Raw genomic sequence first — 22250 nt, 5'->3', positions numbered from 1 at the left:
GAAATTGGTTTTGTAAAAAGAGGAAGAAGGTGAGGAAATGATTTCATGTTCTTACCAACTCATTTACATAATAATGTCACAGCAGAAATAGATGATATAACAGAATGTTCTGGCACAACATTTTATTTTTTTAATTGTTCTCGTGAAAAATAAATAATTTTAATAATTTTTTTTATTTTTCCATCCATCCATCCATCCACCCATCCATCCATCCATTCTCTGCCGCCTCCCTGCAGCCAAAGCAGGGAAGCCCAAACTTACCTTTCCCGAGCCACATTTGCCAACTCTGCGGGGGGCATCCTGAGGCATTCCCTCAGTAACTAATCCCTCCAGTGTGTCCTGGGTCTTCCCCGGGGTCTCCTCCCAGAGGGACGTGCCTGGAACACCTCACCAGGGAGGTCCAGGAGGCATCCTGACCAGATGCCCGAGCCACCTCAACTGGTTCCTCTCGATGCGGAGGAGCAGCGGCTCTACTCTGATCTCCTCCCGGATGACCGAGCTCCTCACCCTATTTCTAAGGGAGATTTATAATTAAACTCCTCTTTTTGAGGCAGTACCTCACTCCCGACCCGGAGAGGACAATCCACCCTATTCCGGCTGAGGACCATGGTCTCAGATTTGGAGGTGCTGATTCCCATCCCAGCTACTTCACACTCTGCAGCAAATCGATCAAGCGAGAGCTGGAGATCACGGCCAAATGAAGCCAATAGGACCACGTCATCCGCAAAAAGCAGAGACCCAATTCTGAGGCCACCGAAGCAGATTCCCTCAACACCTCAACGCCAAATTCTGTCTAAACAGAATCAGTGATAAAGGGCAGCCTTGGCGGAGTCCAACCCTCACCGGAAATGAATCTGACTTACTGCCGGCAATGCGAACCAAGCTCTGACACCTGTTGTACAGGGACCGGACAGCCTGTACAAGGGGGTCTGGTACCCAATACTCCTGGAGTACCCCCGACAGGAGCCCCCGGGGGACATGGTCGAATGCCTTCTCCAGGTCCACAAAGCACATGTAGACTGGTTGGGCAAACTCCCATGCCCCCTCCAGGACCCCAAAGAAGGTATAGAGCTGGTCCACTGTTCCGTGACCAGGACAAATACTGCATTGCTCCTCCTGAAACCGAGATTCGAGTACCCAAAGGACCCTTCTCTCCAGGACCCCTGAATAAGACCTTACTTTGGAGGTTGAGGAGTGTGATCCCCCTGTAATTGGAACACAGCCTCCGCTCACCCTTCTTAAAAAAGAGGGGAACACCACCCCAGTCTGCCAGTCCAGAGGCACTGCCCCCGATGTCCACGCGATGCTGTAGAGATGTGTCAGCCAGGACAGCCCCACAGCATCCAGAACCTAAAGGAACTCCGAGTGATCTCATCCACCCCTGGGGCCTTGCCACCAAGGAGCTTTTTAAGATACTCAGCAACCTCAGTCCCAGAGATAGGAGAGTCCACCCCTGAGTCCCCCAGCTCTGCTTCCTCATTGGAAGTTGTGTTGGGAGGATTGAGGAGGTCTTTGAAATATTCCCTCCACCAACCCACAACGTCCCGAGTTGAGGTCAGCAGCTCCACATCTCCACTGTATACAGCGTTGATGGAGTACTGCTTCCCTCTCCTGAGTCACTGGATGGTGGACCAGAATCGTCTCGAATCCGTCCTGAAGTCTTTCTCCATGGCCTCGCCGAACTCCTCCCACGCCCGAGTTTTTGCCTTGGCGACAGCCGAAGCCGCATGCCGCTTGGCCTGTCGGTACCCATCAGCTGCCTCCAGAGTCCCACAGGCCAAGAAGGCCTGCTGTGACTCCTTCTTCAGCTTGATGGCATCCCTCATTCTGGGATTACCGCCATGAGAGGCACCAACGACTTTACAGCCACAGCTCCAGCTGGCCACCTACACAATACACGGAGACACGGAACACAGCCCATTTGGACTCCATGTACCCCGCCTCACTTGGGACATGTTTGAAGCTCTGCTGAAGGTGGGAGTTGAAGCTCGCTCTGACAGGGGACTCAGTTCCCCGCAGACCCTCACAACATGTTTGGGCCTGCCAGATCTTACCGGCTTCCTCCCCCACCATCTGAGCCAACTCACCACCAGGTGGTGATCAGTTGACAGCTCTGGCACCCCTTTCACCCGAGTGTCCAAGGCATGTGGCCGTAGCTCCGATGATACAATTACAAAGTCATTCATCGAGCTGCGGCCCAGAGAGTCCTGATGCCAGGTGTACATATGAACACTCTTATGGTCAAACATGGTGTTCGATATGGATAATCCATGACGAGCGCCAGGGTCCTCGCCTCTTGCTGCCACCCAGCTCACATTGCACCTATTTTTATTTTTATCAACATCTTTTCCTTTTATAACAGTCAGAATGTCTGATGAATAATTATCTATCAGACATGAATCCACATATAGAATATCAGAAATGTTTTAACATGTAAACGATCAGTGTGATGATGCAACTGCAACTAGGTGTGTAACGATACATACATCTACATCAGCATGTTGATCATGTGGTCAATGAGCCAATAACACTGATCCAAAATGCAAACTTTAACAGTTTATTACACCCACCTTTTTTATTTTTTTTAAAAATTTTTAAAAAAATATCTGTACTTTTAGTTCCGTTCCAAGTTCCAACTTTTTTGTCATAAATAATTTAAATATCTGAGCACAGGAATAAAACGTAACATTTTGTTGTTGTTGTTTTTGACGATTTGAATAAGAATGGAAATGATTGAGTTTAATACCTGTGATATTGTCTTATATCAGTTATCAAATACAGTCAAAATGTGAGCGAAATAACTGTTAAATTGATCATGATAAAGCTGGTGATTTATATCCTGCATTGCAGCTCACAGATTGTAGACTTAACTTTTTTAGCCCATCTGTTTGTAAAATGTCTGCATGAATGTCTAATAATCATTTATAAGTCCATGACAGGTGTGTGAACTTCCACCAACCACAAGGGAAACATCATGGAAACATGGCAGAGAAAGCCGTGCTGACGTCACCGGGACGTTTTTACTTTGCTGCCATCTGGTGGTCAAAGATCAGAATAACATGTTTCTATCTGTAGTTATAGCCTATCGCCACTGGAGGGCGGTGCAGAGACACGTACGTTTCTGCTTGTTTGGGATTTTTACCTCTGAACCAGTGTTTTTCAGCCTTTTATGAGTCAAGGCACACCTTTTTTCACTGAAAAATCACAAGGCACACCACAAACCAAAATTATTATTGTTTTTTTTAAAGTCCATATAATTAATATAAAGTCCATCTCGTCAAAGCCTCTTGAATAGAAATCACAAAAGCACAAGAAGAAATATTCTTGTCTTTCACTAGGACCTGTTTGGATTAAGACAGAGCTGCTTTTTAGAACAATTAGGTTAAATTTGGTATTTATCAGGGCACACCTGATCATTTCTCACGGCACACTAGTGTGCCACGGCACAGTGCCTGAAAAACACTGCTCTAAACATTATTAAACACATTTCTGTGTAAAACTCATTTTACATGGATTATTATGTAAAAGTTAGGTAAAATATAAAAAGCCAATGCTGCACTGATATTATATAATAAATATAGGATATTTAGGGAGAATCATGCGACGGTAATTCCTTCATCTCAAACTATTCAAACAAACCAGCAGTAGTGGGTAAACAACATTATAAATAACGTTACTGTGTTCTGGGTTTGTCTGCTCTGTCATCGTCTTAACAAACAGAATATTATTACAACAGTTTTCATGTGTATTTAAAAGTTTAGAGAAAGTGGGATTAAATTTATTTTTGGCTCATTTCGTTGCATTTTTGGAAAATGCTGACATCATAGAAAGACAAATATCCCTTTTTCTTTTAGAACAAGGTATAAATGTCTTTCACTGTTTTTATACAAAAGAAAAACAACAACAACTTCCCTCTGGGATGGATAAATTATACAGTTTATTTTTATTCTATTTTATTTTTTACAGCTAGAGGGCGATGTGCAAACATGATTCTGTCATTACTCTGCTTCTGACTCCAGCCTCTGCTCTCTTGCGGAGATGAAAACTCTGCATCTTCCTCCTTTCTGCTGAGACGGGAGAATCCCTGCAGAAAAACTTCCTCGTAGAGGAATGTTGCTCTGAAAACTGGCTGTGTTAGTTTTCATGCTGTCATGGAGGTGCATCAGCCTGCTGCAACTTGTTTCCCTCTGACTATAAATCTTCACCAACTGCTGGCTGATCACATAAAGTACTTTTATATCTCGACTCTGTGGTGCATGAGAAATGAAAAATATGATTTTATGGAGTAATTTCTGATGAGATGAACACGGTTAGGTTCAAACTAAACTGAAAGTGAAATGAGAAAGAAGTCGGTCAGTTCATGAACACATTCAGTCACGTTTGGACTTTCAGGATGAAATCTAACTAAAACCATTTCCACCTGCAGCCTTTCAGCCTGTTTTAGCTTTGGTTGTTTTGTCGGGTTTCTAGGAACTAGTCTTTCCATCTCAGATCTATAACACATCCCCATCTCACTTCCTGAAATCTGTCCAGGTGTGGTTTTGGCTTGCAAATGATGAACGGTGTTGCGGGTGGACATCACAATGGTTACAGCCACCATGGGGTTTTTTCCACAGCTCTTTCTCCTCCTCTTCTTCCTCCCTCCACCCCTGATGTGAGCAGCGAGCAGCAGGAAGTCAGCTTTAATCAGCATATCCACCCTGACGGCAACACACAGGTGAGTCTCACAGGTAACTGCTTCATTTAATTTTTACACCTTTCACATGACACATTAAAAAGAATGTTCTAGATGGTAAAAGGCAGAAAGGCAGCTTATAAGCTTTACTGACGCACAGGAACCAGACCCAGCTGTGTGTTCTTGTACTAGTTCCAGTTAAAGCTGACATTATCATCAGTTTTGTGTCATTATGGAAGTCCGTGGAAGGAAAGGAAACACCTCTGATGAAATGACACATCTACCAGCACGTTCAGCAGCTTCTGAACATCTGATGTGGTTTCAGAGCCGACTTTGTCTGCTGTGAAGTTCCTGTTTTTGGTTCAGAGATGCAAACAGTTTCATCTGATAAGGATCAAACTGTTAAAAGAGCTGATATAACATGCAAAATGTTGCTTATCAGATTCATCTAATGTAAGATTGCATCTTCGCTCTCACACGTTGGCGCTCGCTGTTTCCCTCTACGCTGACGATGTGATGTTTTATACGACTGACTGGGTTTACTGGACAAGTCACAGGATGTTTTCGAGTTATTTGTGAACATAAATGATGAAAACTTATTGAATACATCAGATTTCTGTCACTGGGTATTTAAATAAACTGATTCTAAGCATAAAACTACAGATTTGCATTTGTTCCGAATGAGGAAACCATTTTCACAATAAAAATACCAGTTGGCGAAAATCTCTATTTGATAATCATTCAGTATAACTTCATTCAGAACCAAGAAATAAACGGAGGTCAAACCCAGTACTGTAAGATGGAGCAGATAAAGCACCTGATAAACCTGATTACACCTGATAAAAACCTTTTACACTGTAAATGTTCATATTCAGAAAAATGGAAACAGATTTAATATATTTCAAGTTTTCAGGCGTTTCAAGTTGAAACATTTTTTTAAAGCCTGACACAAGAAAAAAGTGGAGAAAAGTTACATTTATAAAAGACAACGTCCTTCTTTGGCCATTGGATGAAATCTTAAAAAAACAAAACAAAAGCAAAGTAAAATAAACAATTTTTTTTTGTAGATTTACTGTTTGGTAGCTTTCCGTCAGGAGGCAGAAAGCAGATTTCACCGTGTTTAGAGCAAAGTTTTACCATAAAGTTGTTTCAAAGGTATCAGAAGTTGTAGCAGATAATGTACATACGACAGAACTTAAGTAAACAGTCAACATGAAGGCTGACGGATATGATGCTCTTCCTCCTCCTTCTATAAACACGTTCATTAATTACTGGTTCATTTAACAGGGAACTGAATACACGAGACTTCCTCTGCAGCTCAGAAGTTTATTTTATTTTCCTCTGAACTGATAAATAAAAATAAATGTCATAGAAACTAAATTATATAAGAGTCTTTTCCAAAGTCAAAAGTACAGTGGCTGATAGGTCCAAACTTCATATATAAAAACACGTTGCATTTCCGAAAACAACTTGAAGAGGAACATTCTGCATGAACACGCTGAACACCTGAACCAGAACACCTTGGCTGCAGATATGATGAGGCAGGAGAGAAACTACATCCAGATGTTATTTATTTATTTCCATTTGGATTTAACCTTGCAAAATATTATAAAAATATAATCTGATTTAGATTACTGATGAAAGCGTAGTAGAAACTTTGATAATGTCAGAGCACCGCCGTATGAGAGTAAACAGAACGTTTCTTTTTGCAGTTTTAGGTTATGAATAGTTGTCTTCTTCATGTTCTTTCCTAATGTTTTTATGTATGAAGCGCGTTTTCACCATCAGCCAAAAGGAGTTAAAATGATATTTTCCACAACAAAGAACTAAAAAGTGTGTCATCAGATTAGCTCGGCAGGAAATCAAACTTCTTTGTCAACCTGCCAAAACAAACATTTCTCACAGTTCCACATGTGGAGACAGTTTTCCATCCATCCATCACCCGACGTCTCCAGCCTGTGCTGAACGACATGTAGGAACATGTTCAGGCAGGAAAGCCGACACCTGGCATGAAATCACGACACCAATGTTTTACTCAGGCGTTTCATTGGTCTGAAAGTTCGCAGATATTCGCCGCGTTTTTACAACCATGTCGCTATGGAAACGAGGACTTCCTATTGAGCATGTGAGCGTGGAGCAGTTTACCTCCTGATCCATCACACTTCTGAATCCACACCTGTTCGGGGCGTTTCGATCGATTGCATTAATATTAACTGATCTGATTGGTTTTCTTTTGACGCTGTGACCCGTGACTAATGGGGTCATCGTCATGGCAACAGCCGCTCTAACAGAGGAAGCTGCGGGACGAGGCAGACCACAGCCTCTGATCGTTTCAGTAGATGATGAGACGCAGATGAAAGTGTTCGCTCACAGTTTGCCAGAAATGCACCAGTTTGGACGGGTTCAGATTTCCTTCAGCCGGCGGATCGTAGAGGCGCTTCAGGCTGAGAAGGGTTGCAGACTGATTGTGTGAGCGACTGCTGCTTCGTCTGTGTGGGTTGACGATGTTTAATCATTTCTGCCAGCATCCAGAGACATGAGCTCCCTCGGCGGACCAGGACCGACCTCGTTCCTCCACCAGTCCACAGCAGCCATGAACATCAGCAACTCAACGTCCTGTGACCTCGCCAGCCGCTCGGTCCATGTGTTCTTCATAGTCATCTACAGTCTGACGTTCATCGTAAGTCTCAGATTTCTGCACATTCCCAGCATTTCGACACAAAGACATGAGAGATGTTTCCACCTCAGGCGGGTCTGATTCTCAACGGCTTCACGTTGAGGGTGTACTTCTGCGGACGTCAGCGCCAGGTGTCCAGCTGCATCAGCATCTACCTGAAGAACATGGCAGTAGCAGACTTCTTCATCAGCCTCTGCATCCCCATCAGAATCCTCAACTATGCCAGCAGCACCGTCACCGTCCGCCAGATCCACTGCAACTTTGGAGCGTCCGCCTTCTACTTCAACATGTACGCCAGCATCATGTTCATGGGCTACATCGCCGGTAACAGGTAGGAGGTCCTCCTGCATCAACACCTCCTTCTGCCTCAGCACCTCCTCGTACCTCAGCACCTCCTTTCACTTCCTCAGACAATCATGTCTGCTTTCAGTCCAATTCTACCGCAGGAAAGATTGTCTCCAACATACAGAGATTCCACCTGATTCTCTGAATCTTCTGATTATATTAAACACTGTAGTTCCAACCTGTTCCCAGTTAGACCAGTCATGTTACCAACCTGTTCCCAGTTAAACCAGTCATGTTACCAACCTGTTCCCAGTTAAACCAGTCATGTTACTGACCTGTTCCCAGTTAAACCAGTCATGTTACCGACCTGTTCCCAGTTAGACCAGTCATGTTACCAACCTGTTCCCAGTTAAACCAGTCATGTTACCAACCTGTTCCCAGTTAGACCAGTCATGTTACCAACCTGTTCCCAGTTAGACCAGTCATGTTACTGACCTGTTCCCAGTTAGACCAGTCATGTTACCGAGCTGTTCCCAGTTAGACCAGTCATGTTACTGACCTGTTCCCAGTTAGACCAGTCATGTTACCGAGCTGTTCCCAGTTAGACCAGTCATGTTACCAACCTGTTCCCAGTTAGACCAGTCATGTTACTGACCTGTTCCCAGTTAGACCAGTCATGTTACCAACCTGTTCCCAGTTAGACCAGTCATGTTACCGACCTGTTCCCAGTTAGACCAGTCATGTTACCAACCTGTTCCCAGTTAGACCAGTCATGTTACCGACCTGTTCCCAGTTAGACCAGTCATGTTACCAACCTGTTCCCAGTTAGACCAGTCATGTTACCAACCTGTTCCCAGTTAGACCAGTCATGTTACTGACCTGTTCCCAGTTAGACCAGTCATGTTACCAACCTGTTCCCAGTTAGACCAGTCATGTTACCGAGCTGTTCCCAGTTAGACCAGTCATGTTACCGACCTGTTCCCAGTTAGACCAGTCATGTTACCAACCTGTTCCCAGTTAGACCAGTCATGTTACCAACCTGTTCCCAGTTAGACCAGTCATGTTACTGACCTGTTCCCAGTTAGACCAGTCATGTTACCGACCTGTTCCCAGTTAGACCAGTCATGTTACCAACCTGTTCCCAGTTAGACCAGTCATGTTACCAACCTGTTCCCAGTTAGACCAGTCATGTTACCAACCTGTTCCCAGTTAGACCAGTCATGTTACCGACCTGTTCCCAGTTAGACCAGTCATGTTACCAACCTGTTCCCAGTTAGACCAGTCATGTTACTGACCTGTTCCCAGTTAGACCAGTCATGTTACCAACCTGTTCCCAGTTAGACCAGTCATGTTACCAACCTGTTCCCAGTTAGACCAGTCATGTTACCAACCTGTTCCCAGTTAGACCAGTCATGTTACCAACCTGTTCCCAGTTAGACCAGTCATGTTACCAACCTGTTCCCAGTTAGACCAGTCATGTTACCAACCTGTTCCCAGTTAGACCAGTCATGTTACCAACCTGTTCCCAGTTAGACCAGTCATGTTACCAACCTGTTCCCAGTTAGACCAGTCATGTTACCAACCTGTTCCCAGTTAGACCAGTCATGTTACTGACCTGTTCCCAGTTAGACCAGTCATGTTACCAACCTGTTCCCAGTTAAACCAGTCATGTTACCAACCTGTTCCCAGTTAAACCAGCCATGTTACCAACCTGTTCCCAGTTAGACCAGTCATGTTAAAGACCTGTTCCCAGTTAGACCAGTCATGTTACCAACCTGTTCCCAGTTAGACCAGTCATGTTACCAACCTGTTCCCAGTTAAACCAGTCATGTTACCAACCTGTTCCCAGTTAGACCAGTCATGTTAAAGACCTGTTCCTAGTTAGACCAGTCATGTTACTGACCTGTTCCCAGTTAGACCAGTCATGTTACCAACCTGTTCCCAGTTAGACCAGTCATGTTACCAACCTGTTCCCAGTTAGACCAGTCATGTTACCAACCTGTTCCCAGTTAAACCAGTCATGTTACCGACCTGTTCCCAGTTAGACCAGTCATGTTACCAACCTGTTCCCAGTTAGACCAGTCATGTTACTGACCTGTTCCCAGTTAGACCAGTCATGTTACCAACCTGTTCCCAGTTAGACCAGTCATGTTACCAATCTGTTCCCAGTTAGACCAGTCATGTTACCAACCTGTTCCCAGTTAGACCAGTAATGTTACCAACCTGTTCCCAGTTAGACCAGTCATGTTACTGACCTGTTCCCAGTTAGACCAGTCATGTTACTGACCTGTTCCCAGTTAGACCAGTCATGTTACCAACCTGTTCCCAGTTAGACCAGTCATGTTACCGACCTGTTCCCAGTTAGACCAGTCATGTTACCAACCTGTTCCCAGTTAGACCAGTCATGTTACCAACCTGTTCCCAGTTAGACCAGTCATGTTACCAACCTGTTCCCAGTTAGACCAGTCATGTTACCAACCTGTTCCCAGTTAGACCAGTCATGTTACCAACCTGTTCCCAGTTAGACCAGTCATGTTACCAACCTGTTCCCAGTTAGACCAGTCATGTTACCAACCTGTTCCCAGTTAGACCAGTCATGTTACCAACCTGTTCCCAGTTAGACCAGTCATGTTACCAATCTGTTCCCAGTTAGACCAGTCATGTTACCAACCTGTTCCCAGTTAGACCAGTAATGTTACCAACCTGTTCCCAGTTAGACCAGTCATGTTACTGACCTGTTCCCAGTTAGACCAGTCATGTTACTGACCTGTTCCCAGTTAGACCAGTCATGTTACCAACCTGTTCCCAGTTAGACCAGTCATGTTACTGACCTGTTCCCAGTTAGACCAGTCATGTTACCAACTTGTTCCCAGTTAGACCAGTCATGTTACTGACCTGTTCCCAGTTAGACCAGTCATGTTACCGACCTGTTCCCAGTTAAACCAGTCATGTTACCGAGCTGTTCCCAGTTAGACCAGTCATGTTACCGACCTGTTCCCAGTTAAACCAGTCATGTTACCGAGCTGTTCCCAGTTAGACCAGTCATGTTACCAACCTGTTCCCAGTTAGACCAGTCATGTTACCAACCTGTTCCCAGTTAGACCAGTCATGTTACCAACCTGTTCCCAGTTAGACCAGTCATGTTACCAACCTGTTCCCAGTTAGACCAGTCATGTTACTGACCTGTTCCCAGTTAGACCAGTCATGTTACCAACTTGTTCCCAGTTAGACCAGTCATGTTACTGACCTGTTCCCAGTTAGACCAGTCATGTTACCGACCTGTTCCCAGTGAAACCAGTCATGTTACCGAGCTGTTCCCAGTTAGACCAGTCATGTTACTGACCTGTTCCCAGTTAGACCAGTCATGTTACCAACCTGTTCCCAGTTAGACCAGTCATGTTACTGACCTGTTCCCAGTTAGACCAGTCATGTTACCAACCTGTTCCCAGTTAGACCAGTCATGTTACTGACCTGTTCCCAGTTAGACCAGTCATGTTACCAACCTGTTCCCAGTTAGACCAGTCATGTTACTGACCTGTTCCCAGTTAGACCAGTCATGTTACCGACCTGTTCCCAGTTAAACCAGTCATGTTACCGAGCTGTTCCCAGTTAGACCAGTCATGTTACTGACCTGTTCCCAGTTAGACCAGTCATGTTACCAACCTGTTCCCAGTTAGACCAGTCATGTTACTGACCTGTTCCCAGTTAGACCAGTCATGTTACCAACCTGTTCCCAGTTAGACCAGTCATGTTACCAACCTGTTCCCAGTTAGACCAGTCATGTTACCAACCTGTTCCCAGTTAGACCAGTCATGTTACTGACCTGTTCCCAGTTAGACCAGTCATGTTACCAACCTGTTCCCAGTTAGACCAGTCATGTTACCAACCTGTTCCCAGTTAGACCAGTCATGTTACCGACCTGTTCCCAGTTAGACCAGTCATGTTACCAACCTGTTCCCAGTTAGACCAGTCATGTTACCAACCTGTTCCCAGTTAGACCAGTCATGTTACCGACCTGTTCCCAGTTAGACCAGTCATGTTACCGACCTGTTCCCAGTTAGACCAGTCATGTTACTGACCTGTTCCCAGTTAGACCAGTCATGTTACCAACCTGTTCCCAGTTAGACCAGTCATGTTACCAACCTGTTCCCAGTTAGACCAGTCATGTTACCAACCTGTTCCCAGTTAGACCAGTCATGTTACCAACCTGTTCCCAGTTAGACCAGTCATGTTACCAACCTGTTCCCAGTTAGACCAGTCATGTTACCGACCTGTTCCCAGTTAGACCAGTCATGTTACTGACCTGTTTCCAGTTAGACCAGTCATGTTACCAACCTGTTCCCAGTTAGACCAGTCATGTTACTGACCTGTTCCCAGTTAGACCAGTCATGTTACCGACCTGTTCCCAGTTAAACCAGTCATGTTACCGAGCTGTTCCCAGTTAGACCAGTCATGTTACCAACCTGTTCCCAGTTAGACCAGTCATGTTACCAACCTGTTCCCAGTTAGACCAGTCATGTTACCAACCTGTTCCCAGTTAGACCAGTCATGTTACTGACCTGTTCCCAGTTAGACCAGTCATGTTACCGACCTGTTACCAGTTAAACCAGTCATGTTACCGACCTGTTCCCAGTTAAACCAGTCATGTTACCGAGCTGTTCCCAGTTAGACCAGTCATGTTACCAACCTGTTCCCAGTTAGACCAGTCATGTTACTGACCTGTTCCCAGTTAGACCAGTCATGTTACCAACCTGTTCCCAGTTAGACCAGTCATGTTACCAACTTGTTCCCAGTTAGACCAGTCATGTTACTGACCTGTTCCCAGTTAGACCAGTCATGTTACCGACCTGTTCCCAGTTAAACCAGTCATGTTACCGAGCTGTTCCCAGTTAGACCAGTCATGTTACCGACCTGTTCCCAGTTAAACCAGTCATGTTACCGAGCTGTTCCCAGTTAGACCAGTCATGTTACCAACCTGTTCCCAGTTAGACCAGTCATGTTACCAACCTGTTCCCAGTTAGACCAGTCATGTTACCGACCTGTTCCCAGTTAGACCAGTCATGTTACCAACCTGTTCCCAGTTAGACCAGTCATGTTACCAACCTGTTCCCAGTTAGACCAGTCATGTTACTGACCTGTTCCCAGTTAGACCAGTCATGTTACCAACTTGTTCCCAGTTAGACCAGTCATGTTACTGACCTGTTCCCAGTTAGACCAGTCATGTTACCGACCTGTTCCCAGTTAAACCAGTCATGTTACCAACCTGTTCCCAGTTAGACCAGTCATGTTACTGACCTGTTCCCAGTTAGACCAGTCATGTTACCAACTTGTTCCCAGTTAGACCAGTCATGTTACTGACCTGTTCCCAGTTAGACCAGTCATGTTACCGACCTGTTCCCAGTTAAACCAGTCATGTTACCGAGCTGTTCCCAGTTAGACCAGTCATGTTACCGAGCTGTTCCCAGTTAGACCAGTCATGTTACCAACCTGTTCCCAGTTACAGTGGACATTTGTACCATATGTTGTGTAATATGTTGTAACAGGTGTTGTCATGTGTTTCCCGTGTGCCGCCGTGTAACACGGTTCCTGCTGCGGCGGGTTTGACATGACGGACACTGCGTGACTTTTATTGTCTGAGTAACTAAATTAGAATAGATGAAGTGTTGGTGGGGAACCTGCTCTGGTCTGAGAACAGCCGAGCTTCTGTGGATACCGTGCAGCGAATCGCAGCGAATCGCCCGCAGTGACGCCGTATGAAGCATGTTTCATGATACAGTAAACATCACAGCAGAGTGCAGGAGGCATGGAAAAGATAATAATGCTAACAGTAATTAGCAATACTTTGCTACTGGAAGGTTTTTAGCGTGATTTACCGAGAGTCTATCTGTAAACTAACGTGTCATGTGGGACCTGAACTACAGCAGTCCTGGTGCTGCGGTGCGGTCTAAAACCTGCCTGGAGACTTCTGAACACATTTAGCGTCAGGAAGTTGTGTAAGAGTAGAGTAGACACTCTCCCACCTTCCTCCAGTCATCTAGCTTCACTCGGAGCAGGAAACACCCTGCAGAACTGGACCCGTTCTGAGCTTGCCTCAGCAGAACCGGTCCAGTCAGCAGGACTTCATCCTGAATACAACTCTAAACACTGTTTAACGCCTCCTACATCCAAACCACGTCTGAAAACCTTAAATCTGGGTTTATGTACTGCATCTGCAGCTGATCCAGGTCAGGGTGTGTTTAGCAGACATATGCAGAGCTTGTCTGAGTCTGAGTCGCGTGTGCCACAGCAGGGACAGCTGAAAAACCTGCAGGATGCCGGCCCTCCAGGACCAGGATTGAGGATCCCTGCTTCAGCTGGTCTACGGAGGTTTTCCAGCGTTTCTATCCGTCCAGGAGGTTTACAATCCAGATGTAGTGTTTATTCAGAGACTCTAAATGGTAAATCCACCATTATTTATCACATCTTCATCACCATCACTACCATGTTGCTAAGAGACCTCTATTTTCACCTGGACATGATGATGAAGACACTTCCTGTCAGACTTTCCACCAATCAGAGAGCTTAAACTGACGGTAACGTCCAATCAGAGAGCTTAAACTGACGGTAACGTCCAATCAGAGAGCTTAAACTGACGGTAACGTCCAATCAGAGAGCTTAAACTGACGGTAACGTCCAATCAGAGAGCTTAAACTGACGGTAACGTCCAATCAGAGAGCTTAAACTGACGGTAACGTCCAATCAGAGAGCTTAAACTGACGGTAACGTCCAATCAGAGAGCTTAAACTGACGGTAACGTCCAATCAGAGAGCTTAAACTGACGGTAACGTCCAATCAGAGAGCTTAAACTGACGGTAACGTCCAATCAGAGAGCTTAAACTGACGGTAACGTCCAATCAGAGAGCTTAAACTGACGGTAACGTCCAATCAGAGAGCTTAAACTGACGGTAACGTCCAATCAGAGAGCTTAAACTGACGGTAACGTCCAATCAGAGAGCTTAAACTGACGGCAACGTCCAATCAGAGAGCTTAAACTGACGGCAACGTCCAATCAGAGAGCTTAAACTGACGGTAACATCCAATCAGAGAGCTTAAACTGACGGTAACGTCCAATCAGAGAGCTTAAACTGATGGTAACGTCCAATCAGAGAGCTTAAACTGACGGTAACGTCCAGTCAGGAGCTGAAGGAAGTCCTCTAGAGGCATCTTTACTTGAAACAAACTGGTCATGTGATCCCTACGTCATGTCTGGTGGCGTCTAACTTCTACATGTTGACATCTGACAAACTTCCTCCTGAGTGGGAACTGTATGTGAGAGGTTCTACGTTCTGCAGGTGTTTCCAGTCGCAGGTTTTACTGAGATCTTCAGGTTTTTCTGTGGTTGATGGAATCGCAGCTTATGGCTGGAATAAAGCCAAGGAAAGGTCTTCAGTGCAGCAGAGTTGGAGGTGTTTAGTGGGGATAGTCATTGAAAAGTAGCAGAAATCAGTGGAAACAGCGTGAATATTGAATAGTTTTTGTTTTGCTGGTGTTCTACCTGCACATGAGCAGCTGCTGTTCTGTCTGTAGAGATGCTGTGATCTTTATTTTTATGCTTGGAAAGTCAAAGGACATGGTGCAAACCATAAACTCCTGCCAGGTCACATACAAGGCAAATGTTTTCCACTTTCCAGACAACTCCCTTCCAGTCTATGCACATCTTGCAGGTTCCTCTTGTCGTTATCACTCACATGATCAGCCTTCAGGTCAGAGATGATGGCTAATGAAGGTTATATGTGATGGCCTCATTACCGAACGGTGTGCGCAACTGAAAGTTTGCTATTTCAGAGCATGCAGTCAGCTTCTTCTTTCACACGTATGTAACGCTGCAAACACAACTCTGTGGTTTCAGTTGTCTCGGTTCTGCAAAGACGAAATGACACAGACATGATTTTGACATTTAAAGGAAGAGATTACTTCAGAGATGTGATGAATGACGAGGCTGATACTCACTCAGTCTGATGATGAGTCTCCATTTCAGCTCCACTTTCACAAGGTAGCATCAGAATCTGCTGGAAACGTCCTGACAACATGGATCCATTGTGCCGTCAGGATAAACGCTTCAGGCTGCTGCTGGTGGGATGGTGGTTTGGAGGGGGGGTTCTAGTCCGGTTTGGTTCCCTAAAGTCCAATGTGACATTGTTTACCCACCACAGCCTACCTCAGTATTGCTGCTGGCCATGATCATCCCTTTATGAGCACAGTGTAGCATCTTCTGGTGGAAACGTCACAGAAATGGAATAAAATCAAAAGGTGGGAAACTGTGTAATTAGACTTCTTTTCTAACCAAATAGTTTTCCAAAATTCTGAAGCAAATTAAGAAACACAAGAAAAATTAATTAAAAAAGGAAGTTTATGGTCTGAAAGTCACAAGTATACCCGATATGAGAAGGTCCTGACTTAAAGCAGGACCGGGTACTAGAAGGTCCCAACTTTAGAGGAGGACCAGGTACTGGAAGGTCCAAACTTTAGAGGAGGACCAGGTACTGGAAGGTCCAAACTTTAGAGGAGGACCAGGTACTGGAAGGTCCAAACTTTAGAGGAGGACCGGGTACTAGAAGGTCCCAACTTTAGAGGAGGACCAGGTACTGGAAGGTCCAAACTTTAGAGGAGGACCATGTACTAGAAGGTCCAAACTTTAGAGGAGGACCAGGTACTAGAAAGTCCAAACTTTAGAGGAGGACCAGGTACTAGAAAGTCACAACTTTAGAGGAGGACCAGGTACTGGAAGGTCCAAACTTTAGAGGAGGACCAGGTACTAGAAGGTCCAAACTTTAGAGGAGGACCATGTACTAGAAGGTCCAAACTTTAGAGGAGGACCAGGTACTGGAAGGTCCAAACTTTAGAGGAGGACCAGGTACTAGAAGGTCCAAACTTTAGAGGAGGACCAGGTACTAGAAGGTCCAAACTTTAGAGGAGGACCAGGTACTAGAAGGTCCAAACTTTAGAGGAGGACCAGGTACTAGAAGGTCCAAACTTTAGAGGAGGACCAGGTACTAGAAGGTCCAAACTTTAGAGGAGGACCAGGTACTAGAAAGTCACAACTTTAGAGGAGGACCAGGTACTGGAAGGTCCAAACTTTAGAGGAGGACCAGGTACTAGAAGGTCCAAACTTTAGAGGAGGACCAGGTACTGGAAGGTCCAAACTTTAGAGGAGGACCAGGTACTGGAAGGTCCAAACTTTAGAGGAGGACCAGGTACTGGAAGGTCCAAACTTTAGAGGAGGACCAGGTACTAGAAGGTCCCAACTTTAGAGGAGGACCAGGTACTGGAAGGTCCAAACTTTAGAGGAGGACCAGGTACTAGAAGGTCCAAACTTTAGAGGAGGACCAGGTACTAGAAAGTCACAACTTTAGAGGAGGACCAGGTACTGGAAGGTCCAAACTTTAGAGGAGGACCAGGTACTGGAAGGTCCAAACTTTAGAGGAGGACCAGGTACTAGAAGGTCCAAACTTTAGAGGAGGACCAGGTACTGGAAGGTCCAAACTTTAGAGGAGGACCAGGTACTGGAAGGTCCAAACTTTAGAGGAGGACCAGGTACTAGAAGGTCCAAACTTTAGAGGAGGACCAGGTACTGGAAGGTCCAAACTTTAGAGGAGGACCAGGTACTGGAAGGTCCAAACTTTAGAGGAGGACCAGGTACTAGAAAGTCACAACTTTAGAGGAGGACCAGGTACTGGAAGGTCCAAACTTTAGAGGAGGACCAGGTACTAGAAAGTCACAACTTTAGAGGAGGACCAGGTACTGGAAGGTCCAAACTTTAGAGGAGGACCAGGTACTAGAAGGTCCAAACTTTAGAGGAGGACCAGGTACTAGAAGGTCCAAACTTTAGAGGAGGACCAGGTACTGGAAGGTCCAAACTTTAGAGGAGGACCAGGTACTGGAAGGTCCAAACTTTAGAGGAGGACCAGGTACTAGAAGGTCCAAACTTTAGAGGAGGACCAGGTACTGGAAGGTCCAAACTTTAGAGGAGGACCAGGTACTGGAAGGTCCAAACTTTAGAGGAGGACCAGGTACTAGAAAGTCACAACTTTAGAGGAGGACCAGGTACTGGAAGGTCCAAACTTTAGAGGAGGACCAGGTACTAGAAAGTCACAACTTTAGAGGAGGACCAGGTACTGGAAGGTCCAAACTTTAGAGGAGGACCAGGTACTAGAAGGTCCAAACTTTAGAGGAGGACCAGGTACTAGAAGGTCCCAACTTTAGAGGAGGACCAGGTACTGGAAGGTCCAAACTTTAGAGGAGGACCAGGTACTGGAAGGTCCAAACTTTAGAGGAGGACCAGGTACTGGAAGGTCCAAACTTTAGAGGAGGACCAGGTACTAGAAGGTCCAAACTTTAGAGGAGGACCAGGTACTGGAAGGTCCAAACTTTAGAGGAGGACCAGGTACTAGAAGGTCCTGACTTAGAGGAGGACCAGGTACTAGAAGGTCCTGACTTAGAGGAGGACCAGGTACTGGAAGGTCCAAACTTTAGAGGAGGACCAGGTACTAGAAGGTCCTGACTTAGAGGAGGACCAGGCACTAGAAGGTCCTGACTTAGAGGAGGACCAGGTACTAGAAGGTCCTGACTTAGAGGAGGACCAGGTACTAGAAGGTCCTGACTTAGAGGAGGACCAGGTACTAGAAGGTCCTGACTTAGAGGAGGACCAGGTACTGGAAGGTCCAAACTTTAGAGGAGGACCAGGTACTAGAAGGTCCTGACTTAGAGGAGGACCAGGTACTAGAAAGTCACAACTTTAGAGGAGGACCAGGTACTAGAAGGTCCTGACTTAGAGGAGGACCAGGTACTGGAAGGTCCGAACTTTAGAGGAGGACCAGGTACTAGAAGGTCCTGACTTAGAGGAGGACCAGGTACTAGAAGGTCCTGACTTAGAGGAGGACCAGGCACTGGAAGGTCCAAACTTTAGAGGAGGACCAGGTACTGGAAGGTCCTGACTTAGAGGAGGACCAGGTACTGGAAGGTCCAAACTTTAGAGGAGGACCAGGTACTAGAAGGTCCTGACTTAGAGGAGGACCAGGTACTAGAAGGTCCTGACTTAGAGGAGGACCAGGTACTGGAAGGTCCTGACTTAGAGGAGGACCAGGTACTGGAAGGTCCAAACTTTAGAGGAGGACCAGGTACTGGAAGGTCCTGACTTAGAGGAGGACCAGGTACTGGAAGGTCCAAACTTTAGAGGAGGACCAGGTACTAGAAGGTCCTGACTTAGAGGAGGACCAGGTACTGGAAGGTCCTGACTTAGAGGAGGACCAGGTACTGGAAGGTCCAAACTTTAGAGGAGGACCAGGTACTAGAAGGTCCTGACTTAGAGGAGGACCAGGTACTAGAAGGTCCTGACTTAGAGGAGGACCAGGTACTGGAAGGTCCTGACTTAGAGGAGGACCAGGTACTGGAAGGTCCAAACTTTAGAGGAGGACCAGGTACTGGAAGGTCCAAACTTTAGAGGAGGACCAGGTACTGGAAGGTCCTGACTTAGAGGAGGACCAGGTACTGGAAGGTCCAAACTTTAGAGGAGGACCAGGTACTAGAAGGTCCTGACTTAGAGGAGGACCAGGTACTAGAAGGTCCTGACTTAGAGGAGGACCAGGCACTAGAAGGTCCTGACTTAGCATCACAGTTAGAAGGTCGCTGGTTGGAGCCCTGGCTGATAACCATTTTTATTGACCATCTCATTTCTTTGTGCAACTGTTTCTTTTTTTTTTCTTTATTTCTCACATGGTCATTAAAAACGTAAAATAAGTCCTGGTACAAAAACCCAGAACAATCAGAGCACCATGCTCAAAAAGGAGCAGGAAAAAGGACATTTCTTGTAATATCTGCCCCTTTTATTAAAAAAAGAAAACATAACGCACCAATAAATGGCTATTGATTTTCTTTGCGATCTTAATCATTAACATATCATTAACATGCCATATGTCTTCAGTTGTTCACTTTATAAATGGATAAGTTCCCACATTTTAACTGTTTGTGATAATTTCCACAAAATAAATTAAATTTCTCATACATATAGTTATTAAATACAATCACATTTACATGTACATACATGTATATACACACATACATGTATAAATATGCACACATGAAGCACATACATATACAGACAGAAATGCTCATACATATATTATACATAAATCAGAGTAATTCTGGTTGTAATATTAGTTTTTTTTTTTTTTCGGATATTTTTAAATTTGATCAGAGTAGGACATGACTTCTTATTATCACTTCAGTTGTTCCACAGTTTAACTCCAGTGGTTGTGATACGTCGGTGTTTAGTTTGTGGGTTTCGGATGCGTGTACCTCGTAGGGCGTATGAACTCTCTCTCATCTGAAACAACCCCTGGATACTTTGTGGTACTTTTTTTTTATGAATTATTGAATCAATGAATTGTATGATTTTAAAATGGACTAGATCTCTGAGTTTGAGAGCTTCCAAGTTAACAAAGAGTTGATGTGTGTGTTGTCTGAAATGAGCGTTACACACAATTCTTATTGATCTTTTCTGGATTACATTTATTGGCTCTATATTTGTTTTGTATGTGCTCCTCCAGACTTCCACACAGTAGATCAGGTATGGGAGGATGAAGGAAGAGGATAAAGTAAATAATGAGGATGAATTGATGAGATTTTTAGTTGGGAGTAATATTGCAATTGATTTAGATTTCTTTGTCTTGATATAATTTATATGTGGTTTCCAATTCAATTTATTGTCAATTATTACCCCAAGAAATTTGATCGTTGTTACTCTTTCTATTTCTATTCTATTCATTTTCAATTTGTTGTTAATAATAGTTTGACAATTTCTAAATATAATTTTTTTTGTTTTATTTAAATTCAACATCAGTTTGTTGTCTTTAAAGCATCTCTTCAGAGTTAAAAGCTCTCTCCACTGTGTCCAGGAGTATTTGCAGATTTTCCCCCCTACAAAATAAGTCAAATAATATGGTTTTCAGCTTGTGACATGATTCATTTAAGTTATTTATGTATAAAATAATTATTAGTCCACTTTCTATTTTATCACCGATGACGTTGGTGAATATTTTATGAATAAGTGGAGCACTATGAGGTATTCTGCTTGGACGTATGATTGTGGGATAAAAACCCAAGCTATACATGTTGTTAATGTACTCTGTAGTTGTGTTATGTTCTTGTGGATTTAACAAATCAATGTTAAAATCAGCACAAATGAAAATCTGCTTCGTGTTACCAGTGTTGTTGGTTATTTCTGATGTTGTACAATAAAGTGTTGAATCAGATTTCTCAGGTCTGGTGTTCCCGTTTCTCTCCTCTCTGCAGGTACCTGAAGATCGTCCATCCTGTAGAAACTCACGTCCTGCAGACGGTCCGGGCTGCTCACATCATCTCCGCGGCAACCTGGGGTCTTCTCCTGGCCATGACGGGCACCTACATCCTCATATCCGTCTCCACCCAGCAACCATTGGTTTCTGTCCCCATCAGGGTGACCTGCGAGCCTCTTCACAGCAAGCAGCTGAGCGTCCTCTATAAGGTCATCCACAGCTGCAGCGCCACCATCTTCATCTTCGTCCTGGTCTCCCTGGTCTTCTTCTACTACAGCACCTCCCGCAGGCTGTCCCTGGCCCAGCAGAACCAGCCTTCATCCTCCCAGTCCAGAAATCTTGCCAAGTCCCGCAGGAACATGCTGGTGCTGGTCAGCGTCTTCTGCATCTGCTTCGTCCCCTACCACCTCGTCCGGGTTCCCTACGTCTTCCAGACGGACGGAGGAGGCTTGCTTAGCTGTGGTTTCTTCTACCTGAAGGAGACAACCGTCATGGTGTCGGTGTTTAACGTCTGCCTGGACCCTCTCATCTACTTCATTTTCTGCAAGGCCTTCCGGGCTCAGCTGAGTCTGAGGAGGGTCTTCAGCACCACCCAGACCCAAACCCAGGCGGCGGTGGAGAGGATGAGCAGCGTGGGGCGGTCGAGCTGCAACAGGAGGACGATGCTCGCCACGCTAACCAGGAACAGCACCGTGCTGTAGTGGGAGACAGGATGATGTCTCCATCATGCTCTGGAACAAACTGCTTTGGTGGTTTTCTTGCACTTTGGTGCCACCATGTGGTCACAGAGGTTTCTGCAGAACTCTCTGATGGAGCTCAACGTCAAAGTGTTTTTGTCTGTTTCAGCATGGAAGCGTCATCATTCATCATCTGTTACCTAAACGATGCCCCGCCTCCAGAAAGCATCCATCATTCTTGAGAAACAGGAAGTAACTTTACATGAGATGTGATCATGGGATCTGGGAGCGTGTCTGGACATTTCAGAAGACTCGGACAGACTTAAAGTGTCTCAGATCTTTTTGAGTGCCTGCAGCTTCCTTAAACTCAGCAATGGCTTCCACATGGTTGCGGATGTTCGTACGTGTCTGATCCGCCTACAGGTAACAGAAGCAAAGACCTGCTCGGCGACTCCTGGAGGCACTTCTACAAACTCAGGCTACTTCTGTGGAAGTTTTTTGGCTTTTGACAGACATAGATGATGAACTTTAATGCTGAACTTGCTAACTGAGCCCTGGAGAGTCTGAGAAGTGGGTCTTGTTTTAATTATCGAGTATTGCCAGGT

General features: G+C 45.2%; 1 protein-coding gene across 1 annotated transcript; it reads left to right on the top strand.

Moving 5' to 3' along the window:
• Positions 1 to 6944: 6944 nt before the first annotated feature.
• LOC306760291 (P2Y purinoceptor 14-like) lies at positions 6945 to 21669 on the top strand (the record flags this gene model as incomplete). The annotated part of the gene is made up of 4 exons (XM_079246091.1): positions 6945 to 7128; positions 7201 to 7355; positions 7424 to 7683; positions 20967 to 21669. The coding sequence occupies 4 exons, from the start codon at positions 6945 to 6947 to the stop codon at positions 21667 to 21669; spliced, it is 1302 nt and encodes a 433-aa protein (XP_079102217.1).
• Between the last annotated feature and the right edge of the window lie 581 nt (positions 21670 to 22250).

The sequence above is a fragment of the Telmatherina bonti genome, assembly GCF_933228915.1.
Source record: "Telmatherina bonti genome assembly, chromosome: 9".
NCBI lineage: Eukaryota > Metazoa > Chordata > Actinopteri > Atheriniformes > Telmatherinidae > Telmatherina > Telmatherina bonti.
Note: the sequence above shows the minus strand (reverse complement) of the source record. Positions and strands in the feature narration are given on the sequence as shown.